Raw genomic sequence first — 14334 nt, 5'->3', positions numbered from 1 at the left:
TGAAAAGTCAATCATTTGCATATCACAGCATCTTCTTCCTGTCGTTTAAATTTCGTGTCTGTAGCACGTTATCTTCGTGGTGTAACAATTTTACTGGCCAGTACTGTATCTTGATAAAGTAGTTTCGCGGCAAATCTGGGTACCAAAAGAAGTAGCAAGGTGCAAGAATAGAGGACATATTCGCTTTCGTTAGATGGGCAGGACTGACTGACTTTCTGTACCTTTAGTACAACATATACGATTTCCATGATGAGGTATTCTTAACTTTTCTGATTCGACCAACAATTCTTTCTCAACAATGTTCAGATGTCGGCTTCAGCGTTGCCAAATCAGCTTTTTTAGAGATTATTCTGGCTTCTTTTTAATATCAGTTTGCTGACAAACGAGCGATTTCGTTGGTGTCTCGACGTAGGGCCTCTTTCCGCAATCGTTTGGCTTGTTTTCTAGCTTTTTTCCTTGATAATAGGAAAGCGTCGAAATCCATGTTGATTAAAGGAAAATGATTTGCATTGAACTAAGATTGCAAGTCTCGCTTCAATATGTCATGAAAATGTGTTATTAGACTGAATTACAAAACCCAGCAAAGGAAACTAAAGCTTTGTTAGTGTGTGTTCCGAGCTCGTCGGCATACATATACGCAAGACAAAAAACACAACTTCGAAACGTAAATAGCCAAGAGCCTTACTGGACACGCTGATGCAGCATAGTAGACATCAGCTAAGTATGGCAATTTCACAATAACGAAGAAAGCAGTTCTATACAGAGCAGACTTTGATTTACGAAGGATGAATCAGAAGTCATACGTTTCATAGCTGCAATAACCAATGTGCCAGTGACTTAAGTGTGGCAAGAAACAGTGAAGTTGTAGTCAGTGCAGTAGTTTGCTAAATGTATGAAATAATGTAATATTACAGCGCAGATACTGCGAAGTTTGTTCTGTAATTACCTAGCAGAAAGATTATTTATATTTTTATTGCAAGGAAAAGAAAGTTACGCAAAAGAAACTGCCATGAAGATGTTTATTTAAATACATTTTGGGTCAAAATGTCGAGGTTTTAAAATGAGCTGATACCTTATTTGAATATCACAGAAATAAAAAAATCAGATTGTTACATCTACCTTCGAAGAACTAATGCATCCAGAATTCACTTCTCTAATAAGATGCACAAGGCACACCTCTAAATTCCATTCTTTCGTGTTTTCCAAAAGCTTTACATTTTTTAATGTCTATACATTTTCTCTTCGGCTAGTAAAGCCATTAAAACGAAACGTCGTACGCGCATTTAAGGTATGATGCAAAATCGTGTGGAACAATTATTTCGTGAAGTCGTTTTAAACTCAATTACATACCAGTACCTAATATGAGAAATATGAGTAAATAATTTTTTAGGAACTTGATTCCAAAGTGAAAGATATTTCTATCAAAATAATATCAGTGTTGATTACATTTTAGCTTATCTGTGCATAAAATTTGATCAAACTAAATTTTTGGGATACCCCTCCACCCCCTCCTTAAATAACTTACACATTATAATTATTGCAAAAATTACACTGCACAACAATACGCCTTGTTTTATTTCAGCTTTTCTTTGTAGATACATTTAGCTTATTTCGTTTTGGAGAGTTGGCAGCACTGTTCGGCTTGTAGCAGCATTCCAACAGGATTACTATAAAAACTATACACTATATACTATGTATCATATATACTATCCTACTTCGGTCGCCCCCTGTCGATTGACTGCAGTAGAATTTCTCTGTTTGTTACTCGAGAATAAAAAAAAATGTTCAAATGTGTGTGAAATGTTATGGGACTTAACTGCTAAGGTCATCAGTCCCTAAGCTTACACACTACTTAACCTAAATTATCCTAAGGACAACCACACACACCCATGCCCGCGGGAGGACTCGAACCTCCGCGGCACCAGCCACACAGTCCATGACTGCAGTGCCTCTAACCGTTCGGCTAATCCCGCGCGGCTCTCGAGAGTAGATAACGACGTTGGTATTACTGTGGAAGAGAATGGTTTTATGCAAAAACCCTGCTTCAGGGCAGAGACGGATTGGGATATCCTGTTGGTCCTAGTGGTTGTGAAACAGTGTACTATTGTGCACAGTTACATATAAATGGGAGTAAGTGCAAAGAGGATAAAGACATGTTAATAAAATGTACCCAAATTTGGAGAGTTTACGGGAGCAAAACTAAGAAGTTATTCTGAAGAAACTTGATTAGCGGATGCCTTCGGTACGAAAGCCACATGTAATTTATTGTGCAATTAAATGTACCTCACAAGAACATGATACAGTATGTTACATAATGACGTTTTAAAAATTTGGGGGATTATAGCATATAAAATTCGGAACATTTTGCAATAAGGGACCTACAGCAAGACTATGTTTTGTTTCAATGACTGTTCCTAGTGGCGCTGAGTACACAAAGGACTCTACATAACCCCAGAGGAAGAGTCAAGAGCGGCGAGGTCAGGGCATCGTGCAGGACAAGTATCTAGAGACCCCCTTCCAATTACTGTCTGCCTGAAGTTGTCTTTGAGTATGCCATGGCCCGACAATCAAAGTACGCTGGAGCATCGTCGTGATGAAACAACATATTAGCGCGCAATTGCAAGGGAACGTCCTCCAGAAGTTCAGTCAACGCAAGGAGTTCTCCAGGAAGGTCAAATACCATGCACCATCCAAACGATCTGGTCAGTCTCTAAGCGTTATGGCCCAAATGTTTACTAACGGTCTCACCTGGTAACTTCTCGTATAGGTAGTGTGTATAAATTTTATTTCACATTTCCGGTTATAGGTTTCTTATTGAAAAGTGTTCCGAATTGCATCCTCTATAATCCCAAATTTTTAAATCGTCAGTCACACCCTGTCTCTATTAAACACGCTCGTTTCCGATTACAACTGTCAAAAATTATTTTATTTTTATTTATTTCCATTGCAATTCCAAGTATCACTCATCTCTAGGCAAAAATCTCAATCGCAAATATACACACAGGCCTAAATACAATCGTCACTCCAAACATCAAACGAAACCAAAGGCATCCAAGTCACAGCATACGGGACCATACAGACTTGGGAAATATGTTACTGTTGTGGTTTTTATCTGGTTTCGTGTTTACTCTTGTACTTAATGACCTGGGCATCATTCGAACTCGCTTGATGTTTGTTGTATTTATGCCTGCGTGTGTCTTCGTATTTGAGATTTCAGCTTCAAATGAGTAATACTCAAAACTGAAACTGTGATAGCTACAAAACTGATATAATTTTTGACAGCAAGAACTACTGTGTCGGGAATTTTATTGTGTGGTCGGTCTTACACAGTGTGTGTGCAGTGTTATTTATGCAGTGGAAATCAGCAGGGAAAAGCCAGCCCTCAGACGTTGGTGCGACAGGTACGTATAATTTCCAGCCGGGGGGGGAGGGGGTGGAGGTAGACTCCAGCCCGCCTTCAGCAATGGAGGGTGAATCTTCGACATCGGCCAAAGAATCCAAGACAGAAGCCAACAGGCAGTATGTCAACAAGTGGCCACGAAAGCCTCAATAGTTTTTGCATATAATATTTTTTATTCTCACGGCAGGGAAAAATTGGGTTCCAAAATATGATAATCTGATCAGAAAACTCAATTAAACAAAATGATAGCATGAGTTGGATACTTACACTCTACGTCCCCGTATAAAGTAATCCTCTGGCCAGTGCAGGTAAGGTTGTTAAAATACGTTGACCAAAAAAAAGAAGATGTACTCAGAAGACATGGTTGGACATCTATCTGACTTCGTACACATACACACCATTAGTTGTTTAAATAAATGATTAAAGTTGCAATTCCTTGTGACTAGTAGGACGGCCACGAGACTGCATTAGTGTTATTCACGTTTAGTACTGTTACCAGGCTTGGTAGGATATGTAAGAGTCATGAACAGCGTTGGATATTGAATGGTCACTGTGGAGGGCATGAAGATTCTGCGTACTTGTGAGATAATGTTATCAGCACCTGACAGTCTGAAAGAGGCCGCACTGAAAGTCTTCATTTGGTCGACTGGTCGAATCGTTCAAAATTCATGTTTTGGGGGAATTCAGATGTTACAATGGCTCAATGATGGACTGCATTAGAAATTCAGAGCAATCATACTCATCGACAAGGTTCCTGTCGACCATGCCTGAGCACCACTAGGGAGGTTAGTCATATTGTGCACCAAGCACATCTGCCCCTGCCATCTGAGAACAAGTAATGGACTCCCTGAAAACTTCTGTGTCATCTCACACTATTGGCCAGAGAACAGCAGCTGGCTGACTAGAGAATTACTGTTCCATGGATAGGCTGCCATTAACACCACAATATAAATGGCTGCATTTAGAGTGGTTCCATGAATGAGAAGCAGGGAATGCCTCGCATTGTGATGAGTGATGAACGATGGTTTTGCACTATCCTGGATGACCATTGTTGGTGAGTATGTCGGCGACCTAGGTAGAGGTCCCATTCTTCCAATGTTTGGAAACACACAGTGGTGTTACTTCTGGCGTTATGGTGTGGGAAATTATTGGGTATGACTTTAGGTCACGGGTAATAGTGACCATAGTAGTAATAGTAGGGTAGTGGGGATGTCAGTGCAGAGTGCATTGATGCCAGAGATATTCAAAATGGTGGCGATAACGTCATCCAAAATGGCGGCATGTAGACTTGGCAACAGCACATGACGTCATTCAAGATGGCGGTCGTGAAGTCAGATGATGATGCGAGTACTGTTATCCAAGATGGCAGCTTTTTGCAGGAAAGTGCCACACCCCCTGCCACACCCCTCTTGTGGGAATATTTAATGTTGGCGAGAAATTGAATTATGTGCTTCTACAGATCACCTGGCAGTCTCCCCACCCCGTCTTTCCAACTTTTTCCATGATGGCGCGTTATCCTCTCGGAAAATGGGCGGGAAAATTTCAATTTTGGAGGGAATTTTGCTCTAAGAGCTTACACCTGCAGCTGAGGAGAGTTAGTATGGTGTTGCCCCCACTAGAGGCTGCTCATGATGTCGTTCAATTTGAATATAATTTGTTTAACTTTGTTTAAATTTGTTGAAATTTGTTTAAATTTGTTGAAATTTGTTTAAATTTATTATCTACCTACAGCAGGAGCGGCTTAGTGTGGTGTTACCACCACAATAGGCTGAGATATCAGTGCTCGTTGAGCTGTCCATGTGGAAAGAGCATATGTTCAATTAGTGAGATGTTGGTGCCAGGCAGGGGGCGTCTTAATAGCTGTATTACATGCAATCATTCAGCCGAGGAATGGATCCACAGCTCACTGCATGAAGAATGGAAGTGACCATTAATGCTTGAACATATGAAGAGGAAGAATACGGTCCTGCATATAAATGCTTTCCATCAAGACGCATTACACAATGCATGGAAACATCTGTCTCTGCTGGAACTTTCTGTGATTTCTAAAACCTGCATATAAGCTCCCACCCCACAAGAGACAACTGCCTCCGATCCAGCAGACCAAAGAACTGAGCTAGTTCGCAAGTTCACTGCTAGAGGGCGCCGCAACAGGTCATGTGATCGTGCAGTTCAGCCAATAGGAGCACTGCCACCAGAGGGCGCTGTCGTCCCTCCCATTATGTAATCCAAGATGACGGTCTGGAGGGGTAAATGGTCGGAAAGGGACTCATCCTGTTCTGGGCCGCTGGAGAGAGTGAGGAGTGTACTTTATTTATTTTTGGAGCAATTTATTTAGAACAGATTTCTCGTAGTTTATTTATTACACTGACACAAAACACTTACCCTGACGTGCTTGAGGTAGCAGTAAATAGTCTACAGACCTGCAAACTACTCGTAAATAATCCAGTACACTGATGTGCAGAGACGCAAACAACCCGTAAAGTACCAAAATACATACAGACATGCAAACTACTCGTAGATCACCGAAATAATGCATATGTAACGCTATGCAAACACGCTCACAATGCTTAAACACTCGAAAATAATGCAGTGCACAAACGCTCAGTAAACGTAAAAAACGCAACATATCAGCAACTCGAACCCTGGTCCTCCTGGGTGGAAAGCCCAAGTGCACCCCCCTAACACAATTAAACCACCAGAAGTGCTTGGAATTGATGAGAAATAAAAAATGGTGGTGCCATTTCTGGGACTCGAACCCTGGTACTCCTGGATGGAAAGCCTAAGTGCACTCCCTAACACATGGAAACCGTCCAGATGCGGGAGAGGAAGGTTAGGTTAGTGTATTTTATTGATTTTGATCAGGAAACTGACGCAAATATCAATCCTAATTACAATATAATTGGACCTAATTACACAACTATATGCATAGCGCTGCACAAGGTCGGCATAAAATCACAATACAGTGCAAAAACTAACGATACCATACAACTGGTGTTATCCTGCTGGAAAAAAAATTCACAATACTACTCAAAACCAGCGAAAGCAACACCCAAACTCTACCCTACAGCTACAAGCTGGCGGCAAAAAGGTTGCAGTGAAAGGTACTGTCTTTATTATTTTTGGTGGGAAATATGTTCAACTGACGAGATGCTGGTGTTGAACAGAGAGGAGTTTAAAAAGTATATTACCTGTGAGCGTACAGCATCTATCGCTGTTTGACATCGGAGTTCGCCACAGATGCCTACTAAAAATCACTGTACAGCCCAGGTAATCGAAGCCAATATACACTATCACAGGTGATGGAAAAAATGCGTCACAGTTCTAATTACACTGTGAAATTGTCGTGAAAAAAACCAGCACTTGTAACGAATGGGTCATAATGCAGCATATGTACAGGGCAAAATCGTCGTCCTAAAAGACTACAGAGGAGACGGTAATTGAATGGTCGTTCTCCTTGACGTACAATCACAAACTGCCGAAAATCGAGACCCTCTTCCCTCCCTCCCTCCAACCACCTATGGGATGGATGGAGGAAGGGAGGGAGCTACTCCACCAGCAGCCTCGCGACGTGCTGGTCGCTGTCTGCTTTGAGACGATGGTCCTTCGCCAATACAAATGCAGGTATAGTTAACTAAACAATAGGGTATAAAAGAATGGCTATCCCGAATGCATCTTGGTCATCTAAAGTATAGTGAGACAGCCACCTCTAACGGTTAAGGGGCGCACCTGCGGCGACGATCCGTGACAGGTCCTCAACGCCCCAATAGGCCTCTCCTTCTGGGATGGAAAACACTTGTTTAACGTCACGTAGGACACTCCATCTGGGACCGGGGGAGAGCTGCGGTCTCATAGAGAAATCCCCCGCCGTTCTGCGCTGGACTATTTAACATCAACTCGACTCATGTCATGAAGCAACTATTAAAAAGAGGAAAAAACATTCGTGACGATAATAAATGTCCTCTATTAATGAAAATAGACAATGTCCATTTTCATTTAGATTTATGAGTAAAATCGGTATAGTTTTTTACGTTCGACTGCACTCACATCTCATTATTTTGTGACATCCAGTGAAGTGTACCGCCACCGGTCACAAATGATCAGCATAGACATACCCACCCTGCGTAAAAACAGGAAAAAAAAACTTCAACTCTTTTGATGCGAAAACTACCAATTACCGTAGAATGTCCTCGTTATTTCGAAATTAAATTGATCATGAGAGTTACTTTGCACGGCGAGTAATTTTTGTTTTTTCTGTAGTCGGATTACACTCATCAGGTAGGTCAAATGGGAATCCATGGAGGGAACACGATGTTCTTTTCGAGGAACACTATTGAGAAATGACATCTGAAGCTGACCACAGAGGGATTCTACAACTCACAACATACATTTCGCGTAAGCACTATGCTATTAAAAACACGACCATCGCAACTATCTTACCGTCACCATGCACAAAAAGCGGTATTGAGTCTACAGGTACACACACTAGCCGCTGATAGTGTTATGCTTTCTGGTAGAAATGCTGTCAGTGATTTGGAATCAAGTCTATCCATTCAACCACTTACTTGCGTTGGATGCTGTAGAGACATCCTTTAATGATTATAGCCACTGGTGAATCATATTCGTGGCACTCTCGTATCTCGAAATGAGTCACTTTTCGTCTCTCAGGGTGCATTCTTGTCTATCACTCAAAAATATGTGGTGATCATATTAAATACACAGGTATTGGTTCACTGGAGCACGTGGTTCGTGATCGAAGTCACATCCACAGACCGGTGTAAAGTTTCATCACCTGTACTGTAGGATGACCATATCCAACAGACTATCAATCACACGAGAGGGTTCCTGTATTTCTCCTTCATAAGCAGCTTAAAACGTTGTTTTTGTCAGTTGTAACACTTCCAATCAGTGTACACCACCATACATTTTGTTTTTTCTACCATGACTTAGAAACCTGTGTCAGCTGCTGCTAAACCGACATTAACACGCTTCGATCCTCTGGCTCTCACAGAAAACTGAACATCGCAGGACATAAACTGTACAGCTATCACACCACAGGCTGGTGGAAATAAAACACAGACGCGATGTTTCTCATTGACAAAAACGTGGAAGATATCGCAACATATGAAAACTGGAAGAGTCTGCGTTATTGTTGAGCACTTCCAACAACTATTCGAAGGTGATTACCTGTACAGTTAATCTCATCTTCCCATCGAAAGGGTGGCGGATGTCTCAGTGCTCCATTTCGAATAGTATTGTTCCTTCATTTTGCAGTAATGTACATGATTACTGTTCCGGTGTTGAACATCGCCGGAAGGTGCTGTTCACAACACGCATGAGGTAGCACAAATAAAAAGAGGTACTGTTATCTCATTGGTGAAAAGTATCACAGCGTATGTAAATAGGACGAGTCTGTAGGAATGAGGAATGCTTCCAAACAACTGTATTAAGGTGATGACTTGTACATTTAATCCCATGTTCCACAGTGACAAGTAGCAGATACCCAGTGTTCCGTCAAGGTTCCCTCCATCTCAACGGAGTGGTGTCAGTCAATCATTATGTGGTAATTAGCAACGTACCCAGTGGACGGTCGGGATTGGAAAGATGACATTGATATGGAGCAATGTACTGTAATATACACCGCAGTTGACAGCTTGATCAATTTTAGCAATTTTACCCAGAAGTCGGAGAGAGCAATATCCACCACATTCTGCAACCTGTTTAGAAACACAGTGAACTGAGTTGATGCTACAGGAGCGTGTTTTGACCGCTCAGTGGAAGTGGGAATATGTTCTCGTAGCTCCACCACCTGTGTACGATGTGTAAAGTCAGAATCAAATGAAGCCTGCTCCAGCAACACGACAACAGTACGAACAGTTATGGTGGTGTTTCTTGCTGGAAAATTAGGAAGACTCAACATCGAGGCAGATCCGCATCCCTCAGAATCCACTCATGTCTATCACCCAAGCATTCCATCATTGTTATTCCGTACCATCCAGCAGAGAGAAATTACGAACTATCTGCATCTGCATCAAGCACATGTAACGATCCTATTAAATATACAAGTATTGACCCATTGCACAGACTACTGTAAAGTTGCATCACTTGTACTGTAGGAGGATGATCGTATCTCACAAACTATACAATAAGTCACAAGAGATGCTCCCTGTGACCCTGTGTCGTTGTTTGAAACATTGATTTTTCCGCTGTAGCACGCTTTGTACACTGCCATACATCAGGTTTTTTCCCACCACAAATTCGAGGTCTGTGTCAGGTTCTAAACTGACATTAACACGTTATGATCCATTGCTTCTCCCAGAAAACCAGATGTCACGTGGAATAAATCATGTTGCTACTGCTGCTACCATAACACACCACACACACTGGATGATTTTAAACAAAAGACAGGTACAATATAGACGGCCGTAGTGGAAGAGCGGTTCTAGGCGCTTCAGTCTGGAACCACGCGATCGCTACAGTTGCAGGTTCGAATCCTGCCTCGGGCATGGATGTGTGTGGTGTCCTTAGTTTAGTTATGTTTAAGTAGTTCTGAGTTATAGGGGACTGATGACCTCAGATGTTAAGTCTCATAGTGCTCAGAGCCATTTGAACCAGTTACAACACAAGGAAACTGGAAGAGTTTGGCGGCGTTGTGGAGAGTCTCCAAACCATTGTCCGAAGGTGAGTGACGACCTCTACATTTAAACTCATCTGCCACAGTGACGGAATAGCTGATGGCTCTCTGTTCCATTTCGACTGATTCCTCATCTTGCGATCATGTACGCAATCACTGTTTCGATGCTTTGTCATCCCAGTAGGTGCTGCCCCTCCACCAAAACTCTTTCTCCATCTCAAACAAGTGATGTTAGTTAATCATTATGTGGTAACCAACAGTGTACCAGTGGACGGATGGGGTGGAAAAGACACCATCAATGTAGTGTAATAATAAGCATCACAGTTGATAGTGCGAACAATCTTAACAATTTCACAGTAATTTCAATGCCGACCAATGATGCAACAGCATGTTTTCCAATTTCCGTATAATCACTATACCATCCCTTCTCTACTTTGTGAGTGTCATTGCGAATGTTGATAGATGACTGTGCAGTACATCCATTCAGTGTTAATTCTCGAACATATACATCATCAAAGTATACCAGACAGCCCTCTACATATTTCTAGCACCTCTTACATAGTGCATAATTTACGATCTATCTCTATGCGGATGGGAGTCACAGAGCATTCTCGCAGTCTTAGGATAAAATTAGAGACTTTAAGACCCTCTAGCACTGTCTTTGACCAATCCACCCTGCAGTACCACTATCGATTTAATCTGCAGGTGACTAGAATTTTCCAAGAGGATAACGCACCATCATGCAAAAAGTCGGAAAGGGGGGACGGGGGACTGCCAAGTGACCCATGGAAGAACATCATTCAATTTCCCACCAAAATTAAAAGTTCCCGCAAGGGGGGCGTGGCGGGGGGTGTGGCACTGTCCCACCAAAAGCCGCAATCTTGGATAACGGTACTCGCGTCATCAGCTGACGTCACGGCCGCCATATTGGATGACATCATTCGCTGTTGCCAAGTCTACAAACCACCATCTTGGATGATGTCATCGCCGCCATCTTGGATGCATCTGGCAACAAAGCACTCTGCACGAACAGCCCAACTACCCTACTGCTCGTGGTAACAGAGCGAGCACAATAGAATGTCACAGACTTTCTGCATCCTCACGCCTTACCTCTCAAACGACGGCATTGAAGCATTTTTCAACAGAAAATGTTCGTCCACACATGACATGTGTCTCTGTGAAGAATCTGCCTGATGGTTAGGTCCTCTCGTGGTCAGCAAGTTCCCATATCTGTCCCTGACAGAAGATGTGTGGGAAAAGCTCACACCTCAGCTCCATGCCAGTGCCAGTATCCAGGATATCAAGGACTAGATACAACAGTTGTGGGCCAGTTTGCCTCAGAAGAGTATACAATGGCTTTATAACATCCTTCCTAACTGAATCAGTGCATACATCCAAGAGAGAGGGGTGCTATGTCATACTGATACATGTGCTCATATTGCAAAATTATTTGTAGATTTGACTCTGTATTGCGCTCACTGATAGAACATCCATACCCTCTCAGTCCATAAAGTTTCATTTCGTTTACACCTCCCCTTCTGTGTGCTTAACTTTTTTTTCTGTCAACCATTGTATTTATACTGGATAGTTATAATTAAAGTGCAGCTATTAACAAAGGTCCAGTGTGGGCTGTAATTATCTATGGCAATGAAAATTGGTAGATATGCTACTATGTTAACGTGGACCCCATTTATGCTGGAAAAAAATTAGTTCCAGTTTTGGTCACCAGGTACAAATCTGTTGCTATACACTGCTTGTATGATGGTATGACATCCACGTTGTCATTGGACAAGCCATAACGATTAATACTAATTTCAACAGTCTGCCTTCTCGCTTGTCTGAGCTTTCCTGTTTCCATCCTAATCCAGTACATATGGAAACATATCTGTAAGTCTTTCTTGCATTCACAGCGCCAGATGTGCACCTGGTGTTAAAAATGGGAACTAATTTTTTTCAGGAATAAATCGGTTACACATTAATTCATTGGCATATTCACTAAGTTTCGTAGCTATATGGTAATTACAGCCATACTGGACCTCTATGAGCAGCTGCACTTCAGTTACAACCACCCAGTTTGTCTGCCTCCATAGCTAAGTGGGCAGTGCAGATGGCTGCCATTCAGAAGATGTGCGTTCGATGCCTGGTAGTGCCAAGGAATTTTCATTGGTGGGAGGACTGGTACAAGGGGGAGAGCGATGTGCTGACCATATGTTCTTCCACACCACATTCGTATTACGCTGCGAGGCAGTGGATGACACAGCAGCTGACAGACATTGCCTTGGCCCTTCATGTTCCAGCGAGGAGCTCTTAAGTGTGTTTATTCACAAAACTCACACCTTTTCAAGAACTGCGATATTAATTCACATACAACCCAGTACATAACACCTTAATATGTCATAGGGATAGTGTAGACAAGATTAGACTAATTATAACACGCACAGAGGCATTTAAAGTAAGTTGCCTCTTAATGCTTGGAAAATACTAACAATCTGCATAAAGTTTGCACGCCTCTAACTGAAAAACGTGGGCTCCCAGTAGGATGAAAATTGTAGGAGTGTTTCTTGCTGAACTTTTTGATATACAATTAAGCACATTAGTTCTCACGTTAACGTTATTATAGTTTTTTTTTGTGAAGAGCAGTAATCTACATTTTTATATGTCAATCAATACTTGCAATCTATGCACTGACTAATTATCTCACTTTGATGCTTGAAACTTTAATTACTCATTAACAACATGTACACCAAAAAAAGTAGATTACAATCATGTCATTTCAACAACAGCGATTTTATTCTAGAAATATTTAATTAGGTAATCAAAATTAAGGTTTATTTTTATAATTAATCATTATGTATTTCCCTTCCTACATTAGTGTCTGTGGTCTAATTTTCTCCAAATAGTACGCTGAAAAATCCCAAAAATTCCAGACCTCTAGCTCTTATAGATTTTTTTGCATGAAATAAACATGTCAGAAAATATAATTCTAGATAAATTCAGTTGAAAGTTATGTTTAATCTATGGCTCACCTCTGTTGTTCCTAATACATTCCAGTTGCATAATCGTCTTGGTTTACATGTTCCTCATGTTCTCTCTTCCATTTCTTGTTTCTCTTTGTCTTTCTGGCGTCTTTAGTTGCCTCGAAAACCTACTTTTCGTCTTCGCCCACTCTCTTGGAATCAACTGCCAACAGTGATTGTCTAATATTATACCCAGAATATATACCTAGTAACTCTGGAACTTCACACCTGTTCCCTGTCCCATATTGAAACAAGTTACACGCATAATAATTTTCGATAATGACAGTTAAGCAACAAGATATACAAGGGAAACCCAAGAGCATTGCAAAGCGTATCTTTTAGCAGGGCTATCAGCTTGAAAAACAATTGTATACTATATGTATTTCTCGAACAGGTGTCTAATAACAACACTGACGTGTGAAAGCAGCAGAAACAATGGGGGTGGATGCACACCAACAGACATTTAAGTTGATTTTTAAATAACTTCCTGATGTCAAGTTCAGTTATTTAAACCACCATTTCGTTCAAAAAACTCTAAACGTCAATTTAAAATGGAAAACAAAAAATTAATTTTTTTGAAGCGGATTCACAGGCAAGTTACCTTAAAACAGTCGGTGTTCCCACACTTCACAGTAATAAATTGTACTGTAGTAGCCTTGTTCTCGCTGAATCCTACCCCAACACGAAATGAATCGAGAAGTTCGAGCATTTCTGCTGCCAACAGATCTGATACATTCCAATCGCGACTGGAACACCCAGTGGTCGGCAAAACCCCAGCTCGCGAGTCACATGCGGCTCTTTGGCCCGTCGAGTATGGCTCTTCTACAAAATATCAGGTGCGGGCGCTAACATACATTTCCGGAAAGATAAAATATCAGCTCATACCGCCAAGTCGTATCTTTGCACTGTGTTCTACAGTGTGTTTCTGCCGAGCGCGTGTCCCCGCAGGAAAGACTAGAACTGTAGTTAAATTCTGCACCCCTGCGGCTGGCAGTTCCACCTGCCTCTGTGCGAAGCGCTCTGCCTTCCCTCCACGGTGCCTTCGCCATCTGCACTTTCCCCTCCACTCATCGCAGCTCTGCGTATTTAGGGACCAATCTGTTTCAATTGGCTCGTACGCGCTGGGGTATCTCGCATGATTCAAGCACCAATTGAGCGAATGAGTCAATCAGCAGTCTTATTGCTCAGTGGTCAGTGGTAGCTGCGTTCGAAAATCAGTCGCGGCCGGCGAAAACACCTACTCGAAGCACAAAGCTACCTGTATTTTTTCAAACAGCTGCAAA

The 14334-nt window shown here is 41.8% G+C and overlaps 1 protein-coding gene across 1 annotated transcript in view; it reads right to left on the bottom strand.

The window, feature by feature from the left end:
* LOC126248909 (mucolipin-3-like) overlaps window positions 1-14055 on the bottom strand; it is a 200585-nt gene extending 186530 nt beyond the window's left edge. The window contains exons 1-2 of the mRNA XM_049950387.1: window positions 13653-14055; window positions 13061-13214 (exon numbers count right to left, since the gene is read on the bottom strand). Of these exons, the coding sequence (XP_049806344.1) occupies window positions 13061-13091 (31 nt within the window). The 5' untranslated portion in view covers window positions 13092-13214; window positions 13653-14055. The remainder of the gene's footprint in view (window positions 1-13060; window positions 13215-13652) is intronic.
* Window positions 14056-14334: the final 279 nt, after the last annotated feature.

The sequence above is a fragment of the Schistocerca nitens genome, chromosome 3 (assembly GCF_023898315.1).
Source record: "Schistocerca nitens isolate TAMUIC-IGC-003100 chromosome 3, iqSchNite1.1, whole genome shotgun sequence".
Lineage (NCBI taxonomy): Eukaryota > Metazoa > Arthropoda > Insecta > Orthoptera > Acrididae > Schistocerca > Schistocerca nitens.
Note: the sequence above shows the minus strand (reverse complement) of the source record. Positions and strands in the feature narration are given on the sequence as shown.